General features: G+C 41.0%; 1 protein-coding gene across 1 annotated transcript; it reads left to right on the forward strand.

Annotated features, from left to right (window-relative positions):
- The first annotated feature begins 9,090 nt into the window (after positions 1 to 9,090).
- trim35-28 (tripartite motif containing 35-28) lies at positions 9,091 to 15,301 on the forward strand. The gene is made up of 6 exons (XM_042106180.1): positions 9,091 to 9,750; positions 10,127 to 10,222; positions 10,461 to 10,691; positions 10,861 to 10,883; positions 11,303 to 11,421; positions 13,826 to 15,301. The coding sequence occupies exons 1-6, from the start codon at positions 9,343 to 9,345 to the stop codon at positions 14,359 to 14,361; spliced, it is 1,413 nt and encodes a 470-aa protein (XP_041962114.1). The 5' UTR covers positions 9,091 to 9,342; the 3' UTR covers positions 14,362 to 15,301.
- The last annotated feature ends 6,362 nt before the right edge of the window (positions 15,302 to 21,663 follow it).

Here is a 21,663-nt window from a genome sequence, read left to right on the forward strand (position 1 = left end):
TGGTAGACTTCTGAGGGCCATGACATTTAAAACGAGACATTGAGAACTTTGAAAAAGCACTGGTAGTTTACTTACAAGACGATTTATACAGACAGTATCTTCACGAAGTTTAGCGTTTGCAGCCATCTTGAATTTAGTCACGGTAAGTCAAGCAATGAGTAAGAATGAACAGGTATGATAAGGGATCAGATTCCAAAAATAATTCAGTGGAAATGCATGGATTCCAGTTGCTGCTACTGGAAGAAACTTTACTAAGATTTAACATTATCATACTGTAGCGATCTCACCCTCAGACAAGATTCAGCTTTGGCCAGGACGGCCATTTATTGGAACAAGAAGACTCAGACACAATCAGACATACTAGGATAGGGCAACACAGGGGTAGTCTCAGCCGCACATGCAACACACAATAAGGGTTTACCACACACATCAACACGAGGATAAACACATGAGGTACAACCAAAGAGACTAACACGCTAACAAATACACAACATGGTAAACGTAACTACAACTATTATAACCGACATTACACTTTATAGCATTCACTCGCACTGCATTCTGGGAGACATTCATTCAACGTTAGACATGTACATCCACCGACGCTACAATACTATTGGTTGTATTTTGTGAATGCAATATTACCAGAGAGTTGAAAAGGAGCAAGGATCTTTGTTATTGTATGTAAATCGTAGCCAGCTAGCTAGGCTACTTGCTAGGTGTTCAGGTGTTCACCCAGCTATGAACTGAGACTTGATGAGTCATATTCCATAACACTGACTTACATTACAACTGACACAAGAATGCTATTGTAGAAATGAATCAAATATTACTAATATAACATTGGCCGGCGAATTTTAAACAAGTGGCACAGACTGTAGCCTATTATCAGGCAGTTGCTACTTGTAGCTTAGCTAGTAATAAGTGTGTTGGTGGTAGCTTCACTATTTCCTGAATAAAGTAACTTTTCAATAGCTTAACTTCTTTATATGAAGTAGCTTGGCCAAACAAGCTACACTTTTGTCATGTGAAATTAGCACAATTTAAAGAAGCTTCCTATGTAGTGAACTAGCCTACTGCTGTGTTTGTGTTACTAAGCTTGCTACATTTGACTGAGGTGGTAGTTTTGTGTAGTGAAGTTTTATTCATGGCAGAGTAACTGATAGTTTTGCTCACTACAATTCCCAAGTAGCTTGCCCAACATTGTATTATTCACATGTAATTCACTCTAACAAAAATAAGATGCATCTCAAATCCCTTTTTATTCATGTATTTATTTTATATCTCCCCAGAACAACTGCCTTGCTCAAGGACTACCACGAATGACCTGAACGGTCTCCTCACACCCCTGGAACTGAGGAAGGTGTAGCTCTACATTGCACTACTGCAGGGCATCTGCTAGACTATGACTGAATATTTCATTTATGAGCTCCACCTTCATCACCTTTTTGGTAAGGCAACTGCTCTGCCCATGACCTGAAAGCACTGCAGAGGGTGTGAAAACTGCCCAACGCATCACCGGTTCCTCACTCCCCTCCATCGAGGCCATCCAGGGCAAGCGATGCTTGCGTAAGGCGCGCAGCATCATCAAAGACTGTTCTCACCCCAACCACAGACTAGTGCTGCTACTGGAAGAAACTGGAATCCATGCATTTCCACGGAATTATTTTTGGAATCTGATCCCTTATCATACCTGTTCATTCTTACTCGTCGCTCGACTTATCGTGACTAAATTCAAGATGGCTGCAAACGCTAAACTTTGTGAAGATACTGTCTGTATAAATCGTCTTGTAAGTAAACTACTAGTGCTTTTTCAAAGTTCTCAATGTCTCGTTTTAAATGTCAGGGCCCTCGGAAGTCTACCAATGAAGTGTGGAGATACATTGAGTCTCGTAAATGGTGTAAAACAGTGATTTATTTGCATGGCTAGCCCGATGCCGAAGCACCACCATTGAAAAAGCTGTTGGTAGCATCGGCTAACTAGCGCCAGATTTTGGAGTGCAGGGGACAAGCCGAGATGGGCTATGAGAAACACGTTCACACTCGGTATCATGTTTCAACACACTTTAGGTCAATATCACACCGGAATTCTCCTTTAATGTAAAAATAACACATTTGGTAGCCTTTTAGCCTATAGGCCTACAGACAAAGCATCTCTGTTCTTCTGTCTTTGATAATAAGTGTTTCATAGCACCTACAATATGTTTATTTCAATCAATCAATCCTCACTGTAAAGCAAGTGTTATTGACAATAACTTCACATAACCTCGCATAACTGTTTCAGTCACTGCTAATAAAATATAATACAATGCTGATGTAAGTACATCACTCAAAGTACTTTGAGAAATCTATCGGAATATGTTACAAAATACATTTCAGGGCATGTGTTTTGTAATCTGAGTGGAATACATTTTAAAAGTAACCTTGCCAATACTGTACATAGCCTACCTGGAACTATGTCCTCGTTCAGGCAAAGCACTACTTCTGCAATCCTGAATAAGAATGCCTGAATGTAGCCTAGTTCCAAGTCCTGTCGAATGATTTTCTGGTGATAGCCTTGTTGTCAGTAGCCTGGCCCCGCCCATCCTAGATCTAATGCACTCCGTTTGCAAACTGCCAAAAAAACAACCAGAGCCCGTCTACGGAGAGCCTCCCCACTCTCTATTAATCCCATACAAACCGAATTTGGCTGCAGTTCACCAGAGTTCACCTAGATGGCGATCGCGGGCGAGTCCAAAATACATGGGGTCCTATGGAGCTACATGGCTACATTTATTGTTTTCACCTATTTAACAACTGAAACCCTCAGATTTTATTTTATTTTTCGCAAAATGGATATGGATTATCAATCAAAAGTGAAATAATTCGGGAGTCATGTCCTTTCGTTTTCTTACAGGTTGGGTCGTTGTTGCCCATAACACGCTAGCATTGATGCTATGCTATGATCATGCTAATGAATGACGTCATTGATACGTTTGAAAGGCTTTTTAGAACAATTAAGTGACTTTAAAAAATATAATACTCAACCAAGTGTATTGTCTTTCGAATACAATATTCAAATTACTTGAAAAAAAAATTATATCCCGAGAAAAGTGGATTTTGAGGGGTACAGCTCCATAGACCCAGAGCCCGTCTACGGAGAGCCTTGCCACTCCGTATTAAGTCCCATTGTACTGAATTTTGGATGCAGTTCCACCAGAGTTCCACTGGGGGCGATCGCCATGAGTGCAGAATGAATGGGAGTCAGTGGAGCTAGACAGCTAAATTGGTCTCTTTCACCTGATTGTCGTTGACAAATCTCAGATTTGATTGTAGTTTGTATAACTTCAACATGGGTTATAGGTCAAAAGTTGAATGAACGAGTACTTATGTCCTTTTGATTTCTTACAGGTTGGGTCGTTGTTGCACATAACACGCTAGCATTGTGCTAATGAATGACGTCATTGACACATTTGAAAGGCTTTTTAGAGCAATTAAGTGACTTTAAAAAATATAATACTCAACCAAGTGTATTTTCTTTGCCTCTCCTTTCGAATGCAATACTCAAATTACTTGAAAAAAAATTATATCCCAAGAAAAGTGGATTTTGATGGGTACAGCTCCATAGACCTCCATGCATTCTGCACTCGTGGACGAGCGCCCTCATGTGGAACCACAGAAGGAACTGCAACCAGTTCAGAAACCGGAAGTTTTCCGAGAGTGGCAGTTCTCCCCTTATTAGACATTCTCTGATAGACCTCCATTCATTGTGGACCCGCCCGCGAGCGCCCCTAGATGCAGTACCACACCGGAAGAGTTCCGAGAGTGAAGGTTCTCCCCTTATTAGACATTCTCTGAAACAACTCTGAAGAAGAAAGCCAGGCCAGTGAACCCTTCTTCTTTTTCGGTGAGCATTTTTTTGGCAGTTTGCAAACGGAGTGCATTACCACCACCATCTGCTGGACTGAGGTGTAATGGCAAGTGTACCCTTAGCCTCGTTCTGGCTGCCAGGTGAATAAGGCGAATAGATGTAGGCAGAGCCCGTTTACGGAGAGCCGGATCACTCCCTATTAACTCCATTGTACCTGCAATCTGTTGCAGTTCCGCTAGGGGCGATCACGAATAAGTGCAAAAACAATGGGGGTCTATGGAGCTAGACGGCTAAATTTGTCTCTTTCACCTGGTTGTCGTTGAGAAATTGAAGATTTGATTGTGGTTTCTGCAAGCTCAATATGGATTATAGGTCAAAAGTTGAATGAGCGAGTAGTCACGTCCTTTCGATTTCTTACAGGTTGGGTCGTTGTTGCCCACAACACACTAGCTTTCTGCTAATGAATGACGTCATTGACACATTTGAAAGCCTTTTTAGAACAAATAAGTGACTCAAAATATAATACCCAGCGGTTTGTATTTTCTCTGCCCCCTCTTTTGACTGCAACATTCGAATTTCTGGGCAAAAAATGATATCCCGAGAAAATAGATTTGAGGGGTACAGCTCCATAGGCCTCCATTCATTCTGCATATATTCGTGAGCGCCCTCATGTGGAACCAGAAAAGGAACTGCAACCAGTTCAGAAACCGGAAGTTTCCCGAGAGTGGCGGTTCTCCCCTTATTAGACATTCTCTGATGTAGGCTACTGTACTTGCATAGTTTGAGAAACGCCGTGACCCTGGCTGCAAAACTAAAATTGCATTTGCTGTCGCTAGGGTGCACATTCAATCTTTGGTCTAATCAGTGTAAAACCTGACAATACCGACAGGGGGCAAATGATCTCACATGCTCACGTCTGTGAATGAGGAAGTAAGTTCGGATCTGGGACTAGAATAGATGTGGCAAGGGGTACAGAGTCAGCAATAGATCTAACTATTGTCACAAAAACCATTGCAGATAGATGTGACTGGGAGGTAGTGAGGGAAAGCACAGTAGGAAGTGATCATTATCCTATTAGAATTCAGATAGGAGTGGAATTAAGAAATGAACATGACATAAGAGAAGAGAGATGGATTTTAGGAAAAGCAGATTGGGGTAAGTATAGAGAAGTAAGTGATGAATTGTTACTATCTATTGATAAAAATCAGGATATTGAGAAATTGTGTAATGAAATTGGCAGTGGAATAATTGTTGCAGCAGGAGTATCAATCCCAAAAACTAAGACGTTAACTAAAATAGTGCCATGGTGGTCTACAGAATGTAAGGAAGCAATTAAAGGTAGAAATAGAGCGTTTAAAGAGTTAAAAAGAACACATAATTTTCAGAATTTAGTTCAATATAAAAGATCTCAGGCAATAGTTAGGAAAACAATAAGACAAGCTAAAAAAGATCATTGGAAAAAGTTCTGTGACTCTATTGGTCGAACTACTCCAGTGGAGATTGTTTGGAATATGATTAAAAAAATGAAAGGGAATGGAAGGGAATATGGATACCCAGTGTTGGTTGAGGGGCAAAGAACGATCTCCAATAATAAGGAAAAAGCAGAGGTTATGGCTAAAACATTAGCCAAGGTGCACAGCTCAGGGAATTTAAATCAAGAAGAAAAAAGAGGTAGAGAAGTTACAATTGAAAAATATTGCAATGTGTTTGACATTAAGGATAGCGAAGAAGGGGTATTGGATGTGTTATTTACGAAATCTGAACTCAATAAGGCATTAAGTAAATTAGGTAAGTCATCTCCAGGGATGGATAAAATCTGCTATTCCATGTTGGAGAACTTAAGTGATAAGGGGAAGGAAGTTTTGTTAAGTCTATATAATAAAGTATGGATAGATGGCTGTATTCCTAGAACATGGAAGGAGTCTATAATTATTCCTATTAGGAAACCTGGGAAAGATCCTAAAATAGCAATTAACTATAGACCTATTGCATTAACATCCCAGATGGGAAAAACTATGGAAAGGATGATTAATGACAGGCTTACATATTGGGTTGAAACGAAAGGATTAATGAGTCATTATCAAAGTGGATTCAGGAAAGGTAGAGGCACCATGGATCCCATTGTATGCCTTGAAGATACAATAAGGAAGGCTCAAGTGAACAAAGAAAATGTAGTGGCAGTGTTTTTTGACATTGAGAAGGCATATGATATGTTGTGGAAAGAAGGTATACTGATAAAGGTTAAAATATTGGGAATAAAGGGACGGATGTTCCAATGGATTAAAGGGTTTTTGTCTAATAGAACAATTCAAATTAAAATAAATGGAGAATTAAGTGAGCAATACAGTGTGGAAAATGGTGTCCCACAAGGAAGTATTGTTAGTCCACTATTATTTTCAATAATGATTGATGATATTTTTAAAGACATACAAAATTCAGTTGGGGTGGCATTGTTTGCAGATGATGGAGCAATGTGGAAAAAAGGAAGAAATATAGATTTTGTGGTGGGTAAGATGCAACAGGCAGTGAACAGAGTCCAAGAATGGGCCCTTCAATGGGGGTTTAGGATCTCAATAGATAAAACAAAGACTTTATTCTTCTCTAGGAAGAAAATAAATGTAGATGTTAAAATCAAATTATCTGGGGCAGATTTAGAAAGAGTGGAATTCTTCAAATATTTAGGAATGTGGTTTGACAAACGATTAACTTGGACAATGCATATACAAAAAAATATTGAGAAATGCAAGAAAGTGTTGAATGTGATGAGGTGTCTGCGTGGAGTTGAATGGGGAGCAAGTAGACCTGCTTTAAAGGAGAATTCCGGTGTGATATTGACCTAAAGTGTATCGAAACATGATACCGAGTGTGAACGTATGTCTCATAGCCCATCTCGGCTTGTCCCCTGCACTCCAAAATCTGGCGCTAGTTAGCCGATGCTACCAACATCTTTTTCAATAGTGGTGCTTCGGCATCGGGCTAGCCATGCAAATAAATCACTGTTTTACACCCATTTACGAGGCTCAATGTATCTCCACACTTCATTGGTAGACTTCCGAGGGCCCTGACATTTAAAACGAGACATTGAGAACTTTGAAAAAGCACTGGTAGTTTACTTACAAGATGATTTATACAGACAGTATCTTCATGAAGTTTAGCGTTTGCAGCCATCTTGAATTTAGTCACGATAAGTCGAGCAACGAGTAAGAATGAACAGCTATGATAAGGAATCAGATTACAAAAATAATTCAGTGGAAATGCATGGATTCCAGTTTCTTCCAGTAGCAGCAACTGGAATCCATGCATTTCCACTGAATTATTTTTGGAATCTGATCCCTTATCATACCTGTTCATTCTTACTCGTTGCTCGACTTATCTTGACTAAATTCAAGATGGCTGCAAACGTTAAACTTCGTGAAGATACTGTCTGTATAAATCGTCTTGTAAGTAAACTACCAGTGCTTTTTCAAAGTTCTCAATGTCTCGTTTTAAATGTCAGGGCCCTAGGAAGTCTACCAATGAAGTGTGGAGATACATTGAGCCTCGTAAATGGGTGTAAAACAGTGATTTATTTGCATGGCTAGCCCGATGCCGAAGCACCACTACTGAAAAAGTTGTTGATAGCATCGGCTAACTAGCGCCAGATTTTGGAGTGCAGGGGACAAGTCGAGATGGGCTATGAGACATACGTTCACACTCGGTATCATGTTTCAATACACTTTAGGTCAATATCACACCGGAATTCTCCTTTAAAAGCCATTTATACAGGGCTGATGAGATCTGTATTTGACTATGGGTGTGTAGTGTATGGGTCTGCTGCTAAAACATCACTTAAGAAACTAGATGTAATTCAGAACCAAGGTTTGAAGCTATGCTGTGGGGCAATTAAGACCACGCCAGTGGCAGCAGTCCAGGTAGAGATGGGAGAGATGCCTCTCTATCTTAGAAGAGACCAGCTGTCTCTTGTGTATTGGACAAATCTAAGGGGTCAAAGTGAAAAACACATGAGTCAATCAGTCTTATGGCAGTGTCAAGAGAGAGAGAGTTACCTTATTAAAAGTTTTGGTTGGACAATAAAACAAAAGGTAATAAATATGGGAATCAGTGCTCTTAAAATAAGCCCTACAGTGGCATATCCTGTTGTTCCTCCTTGGCTGATGTCAGAGGTTCCAGTAGACTTGGGCTTATTAGAGGAAAAGAAGGATGTTGAAGTGGATCATTGCAGGGTCCAGAGTTACATTGCGAGCAAATATAAAGAAGCAGTCATTTTATATACTGATGCATCTAAGCAGACTGATAAGAAAATGGGAGTTGCTTATGTTATCCCTCAATTAAACATTGAATCTGGAAAGAGAATCAATGATGATTTAGCTGTATACACAGCAGAAATTATAGGAATATGGATGGCCTTATTGTGGGTAGAGAGCAATAGACCTAAGCAAGCTGTGATTGCGTCAGACTCTAGCTCAGCTTTAATAAGCCTTAAACGTTGTCACTCTGAGTCTAGACAGGACATAGTATATGAAGTAATGCAATTAGCCAACAATCTGCTTAAGTCTGGTATTAGTACTACATTTATATGGGTACCAGCTCATATAGGTGTAGGAGGTAATGAATTAGCAGATAAATGTGCAAAGAAAGCAGCAGGGAAGTCTGATATAGAGTTGAATATTAAATACAGCAAAGCTGAAGTCAAAAGTATAATCAAAGCTAAAATAAATGAAAAATGGCAATTTGTATGGGATAACGAACAGTCTGGAAGACACCTGCATAGTATTCAAGGAAAGGTGGGGAGGAGCAGGAATACATGCAGAAGCAAGCAAGAAGAAGATGTGGTGTCCAGAATGAGGCTAGGACATACAGGATTAAACAGAACATTAGTTACCATGAAAAAGCATGTTGATGGAATGTGTGAATATTGTAATAGTCAAGAGACCATAGAGCATGTAATTATGTTTTGTCCTGAGTACCATCAAGCCAGACAAAGATTTATCTCACAACTTGGTGAAATCCAGATGACATTAAATTTGAATGATATACTGCAAAGAGAATCAGGTGAAATTTGTTTTTCCTTTTTGTTTTCTTTTTTGAAGGTAACTGGGTTATTTAAAAGAATTTAGGAAAGTGTAGGATGACCATTTGATCCACACTCCAGTCCAGATGGTGGCGGTAATGCACCAAAAAGCTGGTTGCCAACCGCCATATAAAAAAGAAGAAGAAGAAGAAGGAAGTAAGTTCGCTGGGCTACCTGGAAGAAGGAAGTCAGACGTGAAGAGGCAGATTTTCGATGAACACTTCTAACGATAGGTTATATTGTATAATTTTATGCAAATCTGAATAGGCCAGTACAGGGTGTCTGAGTATTTGTAGGACGAAAACTAGTCGAAAACAGAACTAAAAAAAGTGGTTAGACTCGATCTAGTGAAAGCGAAAGTAAACTGGAGTGGATCACGTTACTGTCGAGACAAGTAGAATAAAAGTAGGCTACATTTATAACCATGGCTGATCCAGATGACATTACCGATAGACCGTCTGCGCTGGAAGAAGATTTGACCTGCCCTATATGTAGAAGTCTGTTCCAGAACCCAGTACTGTTGTCCTGTACGCATAGTTTCTGTAAAGACTGTTTGGACCAGGCCTGGAAGGGTAAAACGAGGAAGGAGTGTCCGGTATGTAGGACCAACTGTATTGCGGAGCCCATCATTAACCGCGCTTTGAAGGCTGCCTGCGAGAGCTTCCAGAAAGGATGTCGTGTGCCGGGGCTTGGGAAGCTGGTGTGTGGTATGCACAATCGCGAGTTTGTGCTCTTTTGCGTAAAAGACGAAGCACCTGTGTGCGTAGAGTGTCTAAACCTTCACCCGGGGCACGACCTTCTTCCGCTGGACCAGGGTGTCCCTGTTTGTAAGGTGAGGCAGTTGCAGCGAAAGTTGTTTACAATTTGCTTTATGTTTGTGTGTGTAGCTGTGTGGTGTGATTAGTGGCCATTCTTAGACGTGCATATACTTAGTTTCATAGTTCTAAAACTGAAATAATGGCTGCGTTGTCACGCATGCTTACTCGATATCTTCACTCGTTCTGAACTCTGAACCCAAATCTGTGCTTGGCTCAGCAAGCTGTTAACAATCTTTGCTGTTACATGTAGTGACATACACAGCAACGAATATACACACACACACACACACACACATGCATTGTTTAATTACATTTGATGCATATTATGTTTTTTTTTGTGGTCAAAGGCTAATAAGATCTTTGTCCTGTTCTAACTCCTTAATTCCTCAGGGCGAGTTGAACGTAAAAGTTAGCATCTTGGAGGAAAAGGTGGAATCTTTCAAAAGGATGAAAAAGCGATATTTGGATACAATTGCATTCATACAGGTAATATAAGTAGCCTACCTCAAGTTAATCTCATAAAAGGTGATTTACATAAGATAAACTAATTTACTTCAATGACACAGGCTGTTCACTGCAAGACCAATATGCAGAGGTCTAACAAAATTAATGCAAACAACTGAAAAATAAGCCCAATGCAAAGACTGCATTAGAAGGTATGATGATCTCTCACTATCAGCGTGTTCCACTCATAGCCTTTGACCTGTTTTCTCTGCCCTCTCAGAACCAATCAGAGACTGCTGAGAAGCTGATCAGGCAGGAGGTTGAGCGCCTTCGTGAGGTCCTGAAGAAGGACGAGGAGGCAAGAGTCCTGGCCCTGAAGAAGGAGGAGGAACAGAAGAAGCAAGCCATCAAAGAGAAGGTGGCGATCCTGGACAAAGACCTCAAGGACCTCAAGGACCTTATTGATGACACCAGAAAGGAAATGGGAGGAGAGGACCTGGACTTGCTCCTGGTAAGACAGACACACAAGACTACGAGTGACCAATTCTCTGTGACTTTCATGTCAGCAGACCAGGGGAGAGCTGTATATTCAACTTAATCTCTGTTTGTTCAGTGTTATTTAAAGTCTCAATCTTGAAATTGACACATTTTTATTAAATGGTTCTTCTGTTCATTTCCAGAACTTCAACAAACTGAAGCATAGGTATGTACCATCATATTTATACTGGCATACTGGTTTATGTAATAGCTTGAGTGATTTGTTCCAAATGAGGTTTAGCCAATTCAGGTCATCGCTAACCTGTCCTATCTAGTAAACCCTGTGAGACATGCTGCAAACAGTGAGTACTCCCTTATAAAAAGTAACTGCACTACTTCAAAACTGCAGTTTTGGAGGAATTATTTGCAACTCATGAAATGCAATATTTTCAGCATGGAAAATAGCATTGCACGATATACAGTAGTACTGCACTTAACTGCAGAAGTGCAATATTTTGGACACAAATATAATTGTGCTGTATTGTACTTCAGAAAAACTGCAGTATAACAATAACTTTTTGTCCCCCATAACTGTAGTTATTTTTGGTAAGGGCAGTGATTATATGCTCTAATTGTACGTCACAGTGCAAAATGGACAGACGAGGGCCCACAAAGGGACCAGGCTGAGCTCATTCACGTGGCCAAGCACACCGGATCTGTGGGCTACAAGATCTGGGAGAAGATGCTGTCCCAAGTGGAGTGCTGTGAGTAGCCCTGAGCGGTAGTGTTGGAGTAGACATAGAGTGTGTTTGTTGCTGCCATGCTATCTTAGGCTACGTTTATACGGTGACGATGAAAAGAGAAGACGCAGAAGTGGCGTCTCGTCTTCATTTTTTTTATTCGCGTTTAGACGAGCATTCTCAGGGGGAAATCTTTGTTTATATGAAGACGCAAGAGTATGTGATATTCGATTGGATATGCATTCCAGACCACTGGGTGGTGGTGTGATAGAACCCCGGTACGTCACGCGCAGACATTCTAATTTGACAGTTTAGCCAGAGAGGTAATCAAGGATCTTTGGTTTAGCCGTTTAGACGGAGACGCAACCCGGGTCGTCTTCAAAACTCCACACTCTGGAAGGAGTCTTCAGATTTTTGCGTCTTCAAGCCCCGATGGCGGGGTCGCCGTGTAAACGAAAGGCACTTATGATAAAATATTTTGTCGTCTTCCTTCGCAATCGTTCTCGTATAAACGGCCCCTTAGGTTAGTGAGCTCAGAGGGGTATTCCAAGTACATAGTTTACTGACAAACCTGGGTAAGTTAACTCCGAGTAAGTGGTAAACCTCCTAATAGAAGAGCTGCATGGCTTCATTCTCCAAACAAAACAATGCCATAGGGCTCTTGTTGTAAGAGGTTTACCACTTACTCTGGCTATTTAGCAGAAAGCAGTGGCATTACATTCATGATCTTACAAATGCCATATCATGGAAAAGTTAATTTTCCCCGTAATTTATTTAAAGTCACACTATGCAAGATTTTCACCTTTATGAAGCCAATTTGATGGTAAACAAACTTGTAATAGGCAAATCGTTCACCTAGCATAGCTATACAGCATAGACGCCCCTACCGAGAAAACCAGCCATACATCTTCCAAGAGTAGCGCCCCGCCAAAACTCGTGAGAATCTGAAACATTACCTTGTCAGTAGATATAACTATTCGGAGATAGTTTTTGCTTGTTGTTAATCCTTCACCTCCACAACAAAAGCATTTGCATTGTGTACAGGGGGGATAAGTCGCGAGAAGTTTGCTATTTACAATAGCAGAGTAACATATAAGTACATCGCGACTCTAAACAAGCTCTAAAGTCACCAAAAATCCCTAAACCTGCATAGTATACCTTTAAAACAGTAAAATCTTGATGATTACAGTTTACCGCTCAATGGAAATCAGAAATTCAAAATATTAGAATATAGAATTTATAATGCAGAAATGAGATGAGCTCTAATCAGCCAACTAAAGGTATACTTTGCAGGTTCAAGTATATTTGGTGATTGTAGATAGGGATGTAACTGTATAAAAATTTTGGTCACTATAAGAGTGAGGTTAAATTATCACGGATTTCGGTATCATCACGGTATAAAAAGACGCAGAGTGGCTAATTGACGGTAATTGTTATCGTCAACATTTTTATCGCAGTTTACCATTATACCGGTAATCGTTACATTTCCAATTGTAGATATCTCCCTAGAGTCGCCATATATTTATATTTTACTCTGCCGTTGTAAATAGCCTACTTTTCGTGGCTTGTTCCCCCTGTACACAATGAAAATGCTTTTGTTGTGAGGGATTAATAACAGGCAAAAAATATCTCCAAAATGCTTTATCTACTGACGAGGTAATGTTTCATGATTCTCGCAAAATGTATTCGAGCCACTGTTCTTGAAGTTGCATGGCTGGTTCTCTGGTTAGTGACTCGCTACATCTATGCAGTATGACTATGCTAGGTGAACGATTGCCCTATTACAAGTTTGTTGACCATCAAATTGGCTTCGTAAAGGTAATATTAAGTTGAAAATCTTGCATAGTGTACCTTTAAATCAAAAACACCGAAAATGGTTTCCTAAGAAGAAGAAACATTTGTCTAAAATGAAACCATTTTAGTTTGGGAACGTGCGCACATCCAAATTAGGGTGCAGGAGCCAAAAGTCCAGTGTAACAAGATCCAATGTAACAGAGATTGGTATTGTGGTATCGTAATTTCCCGCCTATTAGCTGAGGTTTATACATTGACTTTGCAAAATGTCTTCAGCTATGAGGTTCATAGAAAGTGCTGCGCTATATATGGGAATGCATTTCTTGTCTTCATTTCTCTTTTTGATTAAAGCACAATCTGATTGTGATTCATTGGGTGATTGGGCACTGGTTAATATAGGGATGCAATCAATACATGGTTTTGTCATTTTTTATTTGCAAAAGACACTGTCGTGAGGTTTATACAATACATTACTGTACTTTGCTCATTGCTTTCTCGAATGATGGTAAATAAGCAATGACCTGTCCTTCCATCTGGGTGTACTTTTGTTTCATTGTTATGTCCACTCTGCCTGTTACAAAACCATCACTAAATGTCATGTGTGTTTGATTGTTCATGTGTGGTTCACCATCAGTGCCCGTGATCATGGACCCTAACACCATCTCGCCCTGGCTGAGCATCACCCCTGAGTTCAACAGCGTGAAGGAGAACAAGGAGCGACAGGCCTTCCCGGACAACCTGGAGCGCTTCGACCCATGCGTGTTCGTGCTGGGCTCGGAGGGCTTTGGCGCCGGACGCCACCGCTGGGACGTGTACGTGGGCGACAACCCCAAGTGGATCCTGGGCGTCTGCAAGGAGTCGGTGGCACGCAAGCGCAAGTTCACCGTCACCACCAACAGCGGCGTGTGGACCATCGGCCTGAGTAAGGGCGTCTACAGCGCCCTGACCACGCCACGCACCGAGCTGAAGGTGGACCGCCGCCCCGAGACCATCCGGGTCAAGCTCAACATGGATAAGGGCCAGGTGTCCTTCTGGGATGCGGACAACGGCTGCCACCTCCTCACCTACACCGACAAGTTCCCCAACCGTGTATACCCTCTGTTCGGGCCCGGCTTGCACAGCACACCCATGGCCATCAAGCCCTCCAAGGTCACCATTCACCAGCAGTAGCCCATCGCTTCTGCAGCAGAAGCAGACCAACACACGATTGTCAATGATGAGTAAATGGAAATGTGTCTCTGGGTGGCTAATGAAACTGCTTTGTGCCTTAAATCACTTTCTTTGATATTTTAGTATTTTCATAGTTCATCTTGTCTTTTTTTTGGAGAAGGGTTTTTGTCTTAAAAAGCTGAAGGAATGGAGTGTTATTGCTGAAGATGGCACTCCAGTTCCTCTGGGCTGGATTGTACGTGCTTTACTGTTGATAATCTGTAAATTAGCCACTGGGGGTCAGAGTGGCTGCGCTGATATGAGCTAGTCACAGCATCTTTCTGTTTTAAACATTCATTTACAGAGAAATCACCTTTTTTTTTGTTGCTGATATGTGTCAGGCTGTCATTAAAGACTTGCACAGTGTCTCATAATGTGGCATACAGGCTTGTGATGGATATTACTGTGGAAGCATGGTATGCTATTGCAGAATTCATCATCAGCATCACCTTAAAAAAGTGAACAATGAATAAATATGAACGAATATTAATCAGAAAAATGATTATTGTAACAAGTTATTGCAGTACATGCAAGATGAAAGTGAGTTATTGTTATTATGTTATAGATTATTACAAATTCTAGATATTACCTTTTAGAATGTTTTGAAAGCATCTATTATATTAATGAATAATATTGATCATACATATGCTGTTTTAGCCTTATAAAAGCAAGGTAAACAAAAATCTATTTTGAGTATAGTAACCATGGTTTGTGCTACTCTAGGAAATTCCAAATAAGAAATGCGCTGCTGTGTGGCGGGTTGTTATGTCATATTGGGCTCGGTTGAGGTTGAAATTGAGTCATGTTCAGTAGATGTGTGAAACCCTGTAAATCTCGGGTTGCAGAAATGTAATGCTTGTGTTTGAAGTATATAGATAAGTTTATAAATAAGCTTTTGTTATTTTGTAAGCCTCATTAATCTATTGTAAGACAGGGACAATAACAGGGTGATGTATGTGGGATTGATGATGTACTAATATCATACTCCTGATGTAGTTATTTGACAGTTTTTTTTTTTTTTTACCAAATCACTTAATGTACACTGAGTAAATACAAACATAATAATCAGTCAAACGCGAAATCATCAGCTTTTATGTTCCATTATGATTCTGGCAAAGTCTTTAGTTAACAGCAGAAATTTCGCAAGCAATTGTAAGCTCCTTATACAAGGATACAAGGAAGTTTATTGCCACATGCATATAGTTACTGGAAGTAAGAAATGCAGTGAAATTATGTCTGGTGTCAGCCTATTTGTGCATTAATGGGGGGGGGGTAAAAAGTGCAGTAGAAGAGGGGTTTAGTAGATGGGGGAGGATTGGGATTGGGTGGGGGGCACCAACAAGGAGCACCCAAGAGCAACAGGGGCAAGGAAAAACTCCCTTACCAAGGAAGAAACCTTGGGCAGATCCACGGCTCAAGGGGCTAACCCAACTGCCAGGGGTCTTGGTGTGTGTGTTGGGGGGATGACCGGGGAGATGGGATAGTGTGCTGTGTATGTGGGGAGAGGGCAGTGTGCAATATGTGTGTTGGGGAAGCTTCCTCATGAGACAATGTGCTGTGTATTGGGGGGGGGGGGGGGGGCAGTGTGCTGTAAGTATGTTGGGGATGTGTGTTGGAGAAGCTTCCTGATGAAATAATGTGCTGTGTATGTATGGGGGGGGGGGGGGGATGTATGATGTATGTGAGTGATGACAGTGAAGATGTGTGTGTGTCCTTATGAACATCAATTAAAATGGCAGACATGTTAAGATTTTAAAGGGACACCAGGCAAGCCTGATGCTTTTTCTCTACGAAACTCCCCCTCGCTCGGTCTGAAGCTCTTTTCCTTTTCTTTGCATCTTCCGTCAAGGGTTTTCGCTGCTTCTTCGCCGGCTCTGCCATTATACACACGTTTGCAACAATCTCTAGCGTTTCGTTAGCCTCCCTCTGTGCTGTGGATGCAGGATGGAAACTGAAACTGCTTCGGTCGCCGGGTACGATACACTGAACTTGCAAGCGGGATATTCTTTCTACAGGCAGTAGGGGCGGGCGAGAGAGTCTTCATTCGCCCTGTAATGAGTCATTTAACCATATACCGACTTACGAAGATGAGTAATTAACACGAAAACGTTGCCTGGTCTCCCTTTAAGGAAGTAGCCATACATTCTGACACTGAGTCAAAAACTGGGGTGCGTTTGGGCTATGTGTGAAGTTTTGACTGTGTGACTAAACCCTGCACTTGCCTGGGCTCAATCCTTCTAATTTGCCCCCTAGAGGCTGGCATGCTAGCAAGGAGGCTAAAACCCTTGGATGCTAGCGTCTGTCAAGTCTCTTAAAAAACATATGCTGCCTTTTGGGAAATTAGCTATTTTGTCTTCTATCCTAGAGTTAGATAAATTAGTACATAACCCAGTCCAACACATCCTACTGTTAGTCTAATTCAATTGAGGTGGGTGGGGCCAATTAGCATATGCTAAAGGTTCTTTTAAGGCTTATAGTGATTGTTTGAAAAGGTCTATTTTGTTTTATTGTAGTTTAATATTTTGCATCCTATAAAATGATTATGCCTGTCAATGAAGCTAATTTAAATATGTAATACCTTATGAGTTTAGCTCTCTCCTGACACATTATGGCTCATGCTAGTCAGTGATCCAGCACTTTTAGGACACTGGCTCAGCTCCAAGTCTGGTGGAAACACCAAAAGCTGAAGACAGGTAAAGTTGAGTATCGTCCACATAGCAGTGATAATCAAATTGATGGGAGCGAATGGTCTCACCCAAGGAAGTGTGTAAATACAGAAAAGTAGGGGCCCTAATACTGATCCCTGAGGCACACATGTGGTGAGGTCATGTGCCCTTTAAGGTAGGATTTAAACCAGTCAAGGGCTTTCCTAGACATTCCAGTTCAGATAGCGTAGAAATGAGAATGTCATGGTTAACAGTATCTAAGGCTGCAGATAAGTCTAGTAGAATGAATACTAATGACTTAGCTACTGTCAATGCTTCGGTCACAGACAGAAAAGCAGTTTCAGTAGAATGACTCTTGAAAACAGACTGCATAGGGTCTAGCAGGTTGTTCTGATATAGTAAGTCCAAGACTTGCTTGAATACCATTTTCTCCAAAAACTTTGACAAGAAAGGAAGAAGGGAGATAGGTCTGTAAAAACAGGAATGTTAGAGGTGGTGGCAAATGATACATTTTCCATCTTTATCCTCCTTGACTGATTTTTCACTAGTTTCACATTTGGCTAGGGTCTGTGTCACTACTGGTAGCATAAGCCAGTACCTGGAGCCTACAAACGTTGCACAGGTAGTCCAACTCCTCCAGAATGGCACACCAATACGTTCCATTGCCAGAAGGATTGCTGTGTCTCCCAGCGCAGTCCCAAGAGTACTGTATGTAGGAGATTCCAGTAGACAGTTGCTCAAGGAGAGCTGGGCAGGATGGTAGAGGGTCCTTAACCCAGCAGCAGGACCAGTATCTGCTCCTTTGTGCAACAACAAACAGTAGGAGCCCTGCCAGAGCCCTACAAAATGACCTCCTCCAGGCCGCTGGTGTGAATGTCTCTGACCACACTGTCAGACTTCATGAAGGTGGCCTGAGGGCCCGATGGCCTCTGGAAGGACCTATGCTCACTGCCCAGCACTGTGCAGCTCAATTGGCATTTGCCATAGATTACAAAATTGGCAGGTTCGCCATTGACGCCCTGTGCTTTTCACAAATGAGACCAGGTTCACCCTGAGCTCATGTGACGTTTAAAGATGTCTTGGAGAATGTAATGCTGCCTGCAACATCATTCAGCATGACTGGTTTGGTGGTGGGCCAGTGATGGTCTGGGGAGGGATATCCTTGGAAGGACGCACACACCTCTACGGGCAAGACAACTGCACCCTCACTACTCTTAGGCATCAGGATGAAAACTTCAGACCCATTGTCTGACCCTGTATTGGTGCAGTGGGCCCTGGGTTCCTCCTGGTGCACAACAATGGCTGGACACATGTAGCGAGAATGTGCAGGCAGTTCCTTGAGGGTGAAGGCATTGATACCATTGACTGTCCCCCCCCACACTCCCCTGACTTAAATCCGATTGAACACCTCTGGGACATTATATTTTGGTCCATCCAACACCGCCAGGTTGCACCACCGACTGTCAAGGAGCTAAGTAATTCCCCAGGACACCATCCGCCATTTCATTAGGAGCATGCCCCGATGCCATCAAGCATGTCGGGGCCATACAAACTACTGAGTACCATCATGAGTTGCTGCGCTGAAATTCAAGCAAAATGGACTAGCTTGCCATGTCATTTTTTCCACTTAGATTTTCAGGGGGTCTTTTAATTCAGTCCTCTGTGGATTGATCATTTTCATTCCCAAATAACGAAGTCGCATCCTTTTGTTCCTAACATATTACCCAGTCCATATCAGTTTGAATCCTACCTCACAGGATGCTCGTTTAACGTATCATGGCTTGGGCAGCTGTCCGCACCTCACCATCCCACCACAGGGGTCCCCCAGGGCTCAGTACTGGGCCCCCTTCTCTTTGCTATCCACAACACTTCTTTGGGACAGATTATACATTCGCACAGCTTCTCATACCACTGCTATGCAGATGACACATAGCTTTATCTGTTCTTTCCACCTGATGACCCCTTGGTCTCGACACAGACCACGGATTGCCTCTCAGACATATCTTCATGGATGAAGGCACACCACCTCCAGCTAAACCTCTCAAAAAACAAACTGCTGGTCCTCCCAGCTAAACCTACTGCTCCAACCTACTCGAATGCCCTCATACAGGCATTATATGCTATCCCCCAACCGTTGCGCTCTTCAGACAAACATTGTCTAGCTCTGCCACCGGTACGCTCAGGTCAATCCAAACTTTTTTCATCTGTTGTTCCTCATTGGTAGAACGCGCTACCAGTTCCTACTAGAGCAGGGACACCCCTCTCCATCTTCAAAAAACTCCTGAAGACCCAGCTCTTCAGAGAATATCTTCTCTCGTAGCACTACTTACAACTAGCTAATTCTAGAACTTACCACCTGACTTGACTGTATAGAAACAGTACTCACTTATGCACTCTTCCCTATTGTACTCTACCTTTTTGAATTGTTTTAAATTGTTCTAGAATTGTTGAGAGAATTGTTTTAAAAGCATTAAACTGTTTACCCGGCGCTTTGGCTAAAAATGCGTCAGCCTAATGTAATGTAGATATCCAGCATGATGTTTCTTCCCCATTGAAATCTGATGTGTTTTATTTTTTAAAGTGTATATTTTTTTGAGCAGTGTATAGTAAGTAAGAGTTAAGGTTTGCTCAGAAAGAGAAGAAGGTAGAATAAGAATGTATTGATGATGTAGGTAGTTACTTCAATTAACCAAGATATATAATAATTGGCTTATTTTCTTACACATAGTGGCCATATTGGAATCTTACCAGATTATACTTGATGCCTTGTATATTATTGAGGTTGTCATGTGATAAAATGACTGTTCAAACTTTTAAATGGTTTTTGAATTATATTTCTATCATGAATAACAATAGAGATGGTCTATATTTTCACATTTGGTATCCTCCATATTGGATTTCAAAATGGCCAACATCAAGTTTGTTTGGAAATCCTGTCAAATAGCTTCCTTGACCCTAACAATTGAGTGTTAGAACTTAAAATACTTTTTTATCTTGTTTAATTTTGAAGTTGTATCAACAATTCTATAAAGAATGGTAGCCATATTTGAATTCAAGATGGCGGCCACTAGGGGGCGCTATGTGTTGGGGTCCATTTCAATTTTTGATCACTAGGGGTAGTAGTATAACTGTGCCAAGTTTCATGCTTTCTGCAAAAACTGAATGATTCCGGTGCTTAGCCGCTGTACTATTATGAATATGTGGTATCGTAATTTCCCGCCTATTAGGCGAGGTTTATACATTGACTTTGCAAAATGTCTTCAGCTATGAGGTTCATAGAAAGGGATGCGCTATATATGGGAATGCATTTCTTGTCTTTGAATGAAACTGCTTTGTGCCTTAAATATTTTAGGCTTTTGTGCCTTTGATATTTTAGCATTTTCATAGTTCTTCTTGTCTTTGTTTTGAAGAAAGGTGTTTGCCTTAAAAAGCTGAAGGCTGAAGGAATGGAGTGTTATTGCTGAGGACGGCACTCCAGTTCCTCTGGGCTGGATTGTATGTGCTTCGCTGTTAATTTGCCACTGGGGGGCAGAGTGGCTGCGCTGATATGAGCTAAAGTCACAGCATCGCCATTTCTGTTTTAAACATTCATTTACACAGAAATCACCCATTTTTTGTTGCTGATATGTGTCAGGCTGTCAGTCATTGAAGACTTGCACAGTGTCTCTCATAATGTGGCATACAGGCTTGTGATGGACATTTCTGTGGAACCATATGCTATTTCAGAATTATTTAAAAAAACGTGAACACTGAATAGATGTGAAAGAATATTAATCAGAAAAAGGATTCTTGTAACAAGTTATTGTGCAAGGTGAATGTGAATTATTATTATTATTATTATTAATATTATGTTATGGGTTATTACACATTCCAGATATTATCTTTTAGAATGTGTTTGATGATGCATCTGTGTTTTGAAAGCTGTTGTATGTATCTATCATATTAATGAATAATATTGATCATACATATATGCTGTTTTAGCCTCATAAAAGCAATGTAAACAAAAATCTATTTTGAGTATAGTAACCATGGTGCACAGCCTTAAACAGGAAGCATATTTTGTCATGGTTTGTGCTATTCTAGGGAATTCCAAATAAGAAATGAGCTACTGTGGGTTTTTATGTTGAGGCTGGGTTGAGGTTGAAATTGAGTCATGTTGAATAGATGTGTGAACCCCTGTAAATCTTGGGTAGCAGAAATATAATGCTTGCGTTTGAAGTAGATAAGCTTATAAATAAGCTTTCATTATTTTGTAAGCCTCATTAATCTATTGTAGGCTAAGACAGGGGCAATAACGGGGTGAGAGTATGTGGGGTTGATGATGTACTAATATCATACTCCTGATGTAGTTATTTGACAGTGTTTTTTTTCTTTCTACCAAATCACTTTATGTACACTGATTATTATGTTTGTATTTACTCAGTCAAATGCAAAATCATCAGCTTTATGTTCCATTTATGATTCTCACAAAGTCTTTAGTTGTTAACAGCAGAAATTTCGCAAGCCATTGTAAGCTCCCTATGATCATTTGCCTATTTTTTTTTAAATGAAAACATATGAATGCATAAGAACGAGAATAATACAGAAAAACTTTTTA

The sequence above is a fragment of the Alosa sapidissima genome, chromosome 10 (assembly GCF_018492685.1).
Source record: "Alosa sapidissima isolate fAloSap1 chromosome 10, fAloSap1.pri, whole genome shotgun sequence".
Lineage (NCBI taxonomy): Eukaryota > Metazoa > Chordata > Actinopteri > Clupeiformes > Clupeidae > Alosa > Alosa sapidissima.

Bases quoted from the DNA above. Each gene is read 5' to 3' on its own strand.
- trim35-28 (XM_042106180.1), top strand. From the start codon at position 9,343: ATGGCTGATCCAGATGACATTACCGATAGACCGTCTGCGCTGGAAGAA. The intron at 10,223-10,460 runs GTAATATAAGTA...CTGCCCTCTCAG, and splicing joins ATACAATTGCATTCATACAG to AACCAATCAGAGACTGCTGA. The intron at 10,692-10,860 runs GTAAGACAGACA...GTTCATTTCCAG, and splicing joins AGGACCTGGACTTGCTCCTG to AACTTCAACAAACTGAAGCA.